General features: G+C 61.8%; 1 protein-coding gene across 1 annotated transcript; it reads left to right on the top strand.

The window, feature by feature from the left end:
• The first annotated feature begins 1,243 nt into the window (after positions 1–1,243).
• Positions 1,244–3,358, top strand: LOC139830312 (uncharacterized). The gene is made up of 6 exons (XM_071818321.1): positions 1,244–1,473; positions 1,583–1,947; positions 2,031–2,291; positions 2,324–2,855; positions 2,963–3,068; positions 3,153–3,358. The coding sequence occupies exons 1-6, from the start codon at positions 1,297–1,299 to the stop codon at positions 3,356–3,358; spliced, it is 1,647 nt and encodes a 548-aa protein (XP_071674422.1). The 5' UTR covers positions 1,244–1,296.
• Positions 3,359–7,417: the final 4,059 nt, after the last annotated feature.

Genomic DNA, 7,417 nt, shown 5'->3' with positions numbered 1-7,417 from the left:
ATGAATTTTGGCTTGAGTGGAACTTTTGGTCCGGCTCCGGCTTGCGGCGCGCCGGAGCCTCCGCCGCCTCGGGTCCCGCGCCCGACTTGACGGGTCTGACGCCTGGCCCGGTGGTCGGTTTGTCTGGTCACATCAAAGTTCCCCCGGATCCGGTGCGGTAGTGGGCGACGTGGTGTGGCCGTTTTCGGTAACCGTCGTGGACGTGGGAGGAGTTACGGCGCAGTTACGGCGCAGTAAATCCGGCGACGTGGGAGGAGTTACGGCCCACGACCGCCACTTGGAGGCCAACCGCCCGCGTCGGGTGGCTATAAATGCCGCGGGGGGGGCGCCCCGAGGCGGCCACTTGCCATTTCTTCTTCCTCGCGCTCTTGCCCCCATCGCTATCCTCTGCGCGCTCGAGCTCGCTGCTGCTCCGGCGAACATCTTCCGCTGGCGAACTCCGGCGGGCGAATCTCCACCGATCCGCCGCCGCCACCCCGCCAATCCGGCGCCACGGGGCCGCGCGTCTCGACGGAGCGTCCTCAGCCGCCGCTGTCGCCGCCGCGGTCGCAAGGTTCTTCCTCGCCGTTCAGCCTCTCCTGGTCATCTTCTTCCTCGACCTCGTCAATGGCGTCCCCCAGTGGATCGTGGAGGGGCTCCTACATGCGGGAGGACGACATCGAGCGCCTGGTACGCCTCCGGCGAGTCCCGCGGTCGGTCATCACGCGGGTGCCCGGCGAGGAGACGGAGCCCGAGCCGAGGAACGGCGAGCGCGTCGTCTTTGGCGCGCACCTCGACCGCGGGCTGGGTCCGCGGCTTCGCCGTTCTTTCGGCAATTCCTCGACCACTTCGGCCTTCAGCCGCACCACCTGCCGGCCAACGCGTGCGTCCTCCGAGCTGCTTTGTAGCGTTCATGGAGGCTTACGCCGGCTTGTGGCCCGACATCGACTTCGGAGCCGGCTCTTCTTCTTGAAGGCGCAGACCAACGACGGTCGCCTGCGAGCCTGCGGCGCCGCCTCGATCTACACCCGGCCTGGTACGCCTTTCCCCAAGATCCCCACCGTCGACTCGGTGAAGAACTGGCAAATGTCATTCTTCTACGTGCGCAACGAGGGGGAGCTCGTCGACCGGATCAACCTGCCGGAGTTCAATCCGGCTCCTCCGCCGGCCGGATCAACCGGAGCCACAACGCCCGCTCGACGGACCAGAACGCCGAGGTGAACCTGCTCGGGATCTCCCGGCGACAGCCACCGCAGCGGGCTGACTGCCGAAGATCTTCTCTGCACCATCGCCGAGCGCCGGGTGCTGCCGCTCCAGATGCGCACCCACAAGATCGGGCACATGTCCGGCCGGTTCGATCCGAACCGGACGTCCAAGGCGCCGCTCACCAAGGCCCAGGTGGCCAGCCGGGTGAACCACATCACCAAGGCGAACTTGGCGGAGGACTGGAGCTACGGGCTGGCGCCCTGCGACAGGAACCATCCACCGGCGCGGGTAAGCTTCGAGTCTTTGCCATTTTCCGGCTTGCGGCTGCGAGGCCGACTTCTTTTTTCTTCTGCCGACTTCCGGCTTGTCATATGCTCATGCTTTTCTGTCTTTCTAGGTTTTTGAGCGCCAGAACGCCGAGGACGGCGACCTGGCGACGAAGAGGTGGACGCCGGATCTCGTCGATCCGGCTGACCAAGCCGGCGACCATGCCGGTGACGACGACCTGCCGCAGGCGCCTGATCTAGGCGGCCAGGGGGAGCACAATCCGCCCCCTTCACCAGAGCACCAGGAGGAGGAGGAGGAGCCGGCGACGTCCGGCACGGGGCCAATCCCCGCCGTGCCTCTGCGCTCGAGGCCGCCAAGCACCACGGCGACTTCGGCGCCCAAGGGCACGAAACGAGCCGGCTCCACCGCCGCCTTGGAGGCGAAGGCGAAGAAACAGCGCCGGCAGCAGCCGAAGAAGGTCCCGGAGCAAGCCGGGTGAGTTCTCTTTCTCTTTTTCTTGTTTGATTCCTTTTCTTTCCTTACTTTTATGCTTATTATCTTTCTGTTTATCCGGCTAGGGCCCCTATCAAGTTTGCTCAGGGCGGCGGCTCCCGGCAAGCTCCACGCGTGGTGTCGCCGCTTCCGCGCCAGAGGAGGGAGCAGACGCCGCAACCTTCCTCGCGCGCACCTACGCCGCCGCCGCCTGCGACAGGGGCTTCTTCCTTTGCCGTGCCGCTGGCCTCCGCGCCGCATCGCGGCACGCGGGTCGAGCCAACGCGGCAGCCGACGCTGGACGACATGTTCCCGCGCCGGACGCCTCTTCTGGCCGGCGGGGCCGGGCGGGGCATGCCGCCTTCAGCCGGGGCCGGAGCCGGCGGGGCTGCTCCCGGGACCGGCGCCGGCGGGGCCGCGCCGCCTGCGGCCGGAGCCGGCAGCAGGCCCACCGTGGTGGAGTTGGACGAGAGTCCGGAGGGGCGCCCTGTGCGCCGGAGACAACTGGGCCGGCTGGGCCATCCGCTGCGCCCGGAGCGACGCCGCCGCCTCGGCCGACGAGGGACGAGCCAACCAGGCAGGAGCCGGCGAGGGACGAGCCGGCGCGCACGGAGGGCGCCGACTCGCACGCGCTGGTGAGGACGGAGGGCGCAGCGGGCCCGTCTGAGGGCCTTCATGTGGCCAAGGGTGCCCGGCTGGTGGCTGTGCCATCCGCCTCCGACTCCAGCTTTGGCTCGGCAGGAACCATGGAGAGGGCATGGCATCAGGCGAACTCCTGCGAGGTACTCAGCCGGGAGGGGCAGCCTGGCACGGCGCCCATGAAGATGCTTTTCTCCGGCTATCGGGCCAGCCTCAAGACCAAGGCCGCCGAGACCCTTGCCCAGCTGGCGACGCTGGAGGATGCTGAGAAGGTGTGTTTTCTTTTCTTTTGCAATTTTCTTGTTCTGGTAGCCCTCCGAGACGTGGGCCGGCTGCCTGAAGCCAGTCCAGGTCTTGTCTAAGCAACTGATTCTTTCAGACGGTTGAGGAGCGGCGCACCTTCTTGTACAACCAGGTGGTGACCAGCTACCACAAGGCTAAGATCGAGCGAGCCGGCTTGGCTCGCGAGCTGGAGGCTGTCAAGGGTAAGCTCTATGCTTCTTTCGACTTGATGTCTTGTTTCTTTCTTAATCTTGGTTGGCTGACATTTCTTTCCGGCCGCCTCGCAGTTGAGGCCGCCAAGGTCCCGCAGCTGGAGTCGGATCTCCGAGCCGCTCGCGCGCAGTGCGCCGAGAGCGAGGAGGCGGGCCGATCTGCCGCAGCCAAGCTCAAGCTGGCTGAGCAGGAGCTGACACGGCTGCGCCTGCTGGAGAAGAACCACATCACCGAGCTCAACTCCCTCAGACGGCGGAGAAGGAGAAGGTGGATGATCTGAGCCGGCGGCTGTCGGAGGTGGAGAAGCAGCGGCTTGTGCTGCAGGAGGAGGTCACTGCCAAGTCCACAGAGCTGACGGCTACCGCCAAACGCTGGACTGATGACTTTAGCGCGCTTGATCGCGGCTTGGCGGGTGAGTGCATCTTTATGTTCCTACCCTGTGCCGGCTTTTGGTGTCGACTGCCGACTTTCGTTGGTAGCCGGCAGCAGAAACTTCTGATTTTTCGATATCTCCATCTTCGGGCTGGGGGCAGTCGGTTCTTGCCGGCTGCCGCCAGGCTTTTTCTTTTTTACTTCGAAATCTCCATTTTCGGGCTGGGGGCAGTCGGTTCTTGCCGGCTGCCGCCAGGCTTACTTTAGAGCTTCGGAATCTCCATCTTCGGGCTGGGGGCAGTCGGTTCTTGCCGGCTGCCGCCAGGCTTACTTTAGGACTTCGAAAATTTGCATTTTTCAGCTTATTTCGGCTTTGATGGCTTCTGACATGCTTCTTCTTCTTCAGCGGCCTTCCCGGAGACGCAGAGGCGGCTTTGGCAGCCGTCGGCGCCGCACGTGACTCCAGGAGGCAGGAGACTGGCGAGGGCAGCTCGGAGTACTTCTCCATGGAGGACCACCTGGCGTCCATGGCCGCCCGCATCGAGCCCGTCACCCAGCTCGGCTGGGAGTTGCGGAAAGCGGCTGAAGAGCCGGTGCCCATGCTATGGCACAGGGAGGCGGTGCCGCAAGACATCTCCGGCCTCATCTCCGCGATGGAGCGGGCGCCGGACCGCTTCCTCGACTGGAAGGAGTCGGCCACGCGCGCCGGTGCCGACATGGCGCTGTCCTTCGTCCTCTCCTGGTACAACGAGGTGGACCTGGGGCAGCTGGAGTCCCGGCGAGCCGGCGTGGAGACCAAGCTCCCAGCCGATCTCAAGGCCGCCCGCCTCGCTCGAGCCAGCACCATCGCCGAGTTCGTCGACAAGACCCTCTTCGTCGCGGATCCGAACCCTCCTCCATCCAATGATGAAGAATACATGGATGAGGAGGAGGCGGAAGACGTGCCTGAGGACGACCCGGCCGCCGGCTCCACTGATGCCCCTCCGGCTTAGATTTCCTGCTTTTCAGTTGTTCTTTTGCAAGACAATTTATTAAATCCCCGGGATGCCGGGTGCAGATGTAAGACAATATTATCGCCTTTTATTAAGTCACACTTTAGTGTGTTTGTTAATCATTTGTGTGCCGATTTGCTTTCTTTCGACTCGTTCGCTTTTTCCCATCCGCCCCACTCTTTGGCTGTGCCCTTGCCGGTCGTACGTCCGACTTGCGATCCGTCGCCGGATCAAGAGCGGGCCGCTGGGTGAGGCCGACAGTATTTCAGTCGAACGAGCTGAATTCGGCAATCCGGCACTTTATGAAAAGTTGCAAGTCAACTCGCTTTTACTCTTTCCCTTAGTCGTTTTTCGCGTGCCGGCTCCCTAGGCCTTACTCCCGCCAGCCGGACAGCCGGGTTGCGGTCTGTAGCTGGATCGGAAGCCGGCTGTCGGAAACCGGATCACGTTACTGAGCCGGCCGCGTGAGAGGGTTCAAGCCAATTGGCGAAACAAGGTAAAGTACGCGAAAAACTTGTCGGAAACGGCGCTCTTGGCGCAAGCTTTTTCATAACTTGCAAAAGGGATACAAGGGATACATACATTCCTGCTCTCATGTGTAAAATGGGCGGAGTAACCTGACATTCCAGGGACGTTTAGTCTCCTCGTCAGCCTTGTCCGGCTTGTTTTTCTTAGCCTCTTGGGCATCTATGAGATAGTAGGAATCATTGCCTACCGCCTTGCTCACGATGAAGGGACCCTCCCATGGGGATGGCCGTGTATGCTGGCCGGCTGTCCTCTGGATCAGCCGGAGCACTAGGTCTCCTTCTCGGAATGCTAAGGGCTGGACCTTCCGGCTGTGATAGCGTCGGAGGCTTTGCTGGTAGATAGTAGATCTAGACTCAGCCAGCAGCCGGGCCTCTTCGACCAGGTCAACTCCATCTTCGCGAGCTTCTTTGGCTTCGGCTTCTGTGTAGAGCTTGATCCTTGGCGCATCATGCTCGATATCAGTCGGCAAGACGGCTTCGGCCCCGTATACGAGGAAAAATGGTGTGAAGCCGACTGAGCGGTTCGTCGTTGTGCGCAGGCTCCACAGCACATTGGGCAATTCTTCAATCCAGCAGCCGGCTGCTCGCTCGAGCGGCTCCACCAGCCGGGGCCGGATGCCGGCTAGGACTAAGCCGTTAGCCTTTTCCACTTGTCCGTTGGACTCTGGGTGTGCCACAGAAGATAGGGCCATCCGGATCCCCATTTCCCCGCAATAGCGAGAGAAGATGCCTTGGGAGAAGTTGGTGCCGTTGTCGGTGATGATGGTGTGGGGGTAGCCGAATCTCACAATGATTTCCTTGAGGAATGTGACGGCTGTGGACCCGTCCAGTTTCTTGATTGGCTTGGCTTCGATCCACTTGGTGAATTTGTCAATCATCACCAAGAGGTGTGTCATGCCGCCTCGCGCTGTTCTGAATGGGCCTACCATATCCAAGCCCCATACGGCAAATGGCCATGTGATGGGGATGGTTTTCAAGGCGGAAGCCGGCTGGTGTCTTTGCTTTGCGAAGCGCTGACAGCCGTTGCACTTCTTCACCAAATCTTCTGCGTCTCTGAGCGCAGTCGGCCAGTAAAAACCGTGCCGGAAGGCTTTGGCCACTATGGCTCTGGATGAGGCGTGATGTCCGCACTCTCCTTGATGGATTTCCCGTAGGAGTTCAATCCCTTCAGCCGGCTCGACGCACCGCTGGAACACCCCACTTACGCTGCGTTTGTACAGCTGGTGGTTGATGATGGTATAGGCCTTGGCCCTTCTCTCAATCTGCCCGGCCTGGACTCTATCATCAGCAGCACACCGTCGGTGAGGTAGGAGAGGAATTCTTGTGCCCATGAAGGTACGCATCTTATCTCGAATACGCTGACCAACAGGGGCCTCCTGCGTGGGAGCTTCCGGATTCGACCGCATGGTCGCCGGGTTCGGCTTGCTAGCCGGCGGGTTCGGCTTGCTAGCCCCGAGTTTGGCGATGAAGCCCCGGGTTGGACTGAGAAGCCCCGGGTTCGGCATGCTAGCCGGCGGGTTTGGCTTGTTAGCCCCCGACTTGGGCGATGAAGCCCCGGGTTCGGCTGAGCAGCCCCCGGGTCAGCCGGCACGAATATTGAATCCGAGTCCGGTGACGGTATGATGGACGGCTTCTTGAGAACCGCCAAGGCGACACCCGGCGGAATGGCTTGCCGGGTTGAGCCAATCTTGGATAAGGCGTCAGCCGCTTCGTTATTTGCTCGTGGCACATGGTGGAATTCGCAGCCGTCGAAGAAGCCGGATAGCTGCTGGACATGGAAGCGGTACGAGGCCATGTTGGCGTCCTTCGCGTCCCAGTCGCCAGATGCTTGCTGTATGACCAAGTCGGAGTCGCCGAAGCAGAGTATGCGACGCACGCCAATCTCCTTGGCCAGCTTCAGCCCATGAATGAGCGCTTCGTACTCCGCCACATTGTTGGAGGCGGCGAAGTGGATCTGCAGGACGTAGTCCAGCCGGTCCCCCTTGGGAGAAGTGATGACGATGCCGGCTCCCAAGCCGTTGCGCATCTTTGAGCCGTCGAAGTGCATCTTCCAGTGTGTGGAATCCGGCACAGGCGGCAGGTACTGCATCTCAGCCCAGTCGACGAAGAAGTCCGCGAGGATCTGCGACTTGATGGCTGTGCGTGGCTCGTAGAGGATGGTGTGGGCGGCTAGCTCCAGGGCCCACTTGGCAACCCGGCCGTTGGCATCCTTGCTGCCTATGATTTCTGCCAAGGGCGCTGTGGCAACCACCCTGATGGGGTGCTCTTGGAAGTAATGCTTGAGCTTCTTGGCCGCCATGTAGACGCCGTAGGTGACCTTCTGGTAGTGGGGGTAATTTTGCTTCGACTGGGAGAGCACTTCGCTAAGGTAATAGACTGGGCGCTGAACCAGCTGCTCCCTGTTTTCGGCTTCTTTGCGCTCCACCACCAGGACAACGCTAACCACTC

This window comes from Lolium perenne, chromosome 4, assembly GCF_019359855.2.
Source record: "Lolium perenne isolate Kyuss_39 chromosome 4, Kyuss_2.0, whole genome shotgun sequence".
Taxonomy (NCBI): Eukaryota; Viridiplantae; Streptophyta; class Magnoliopsida; order Poales; family Poaceae; genus Lolium; species Lolium perenne.
Note: the sequence above shows the minus strand (reverse complement) of the source record. Positions and strands in the feature narration are given on the sequence as shown.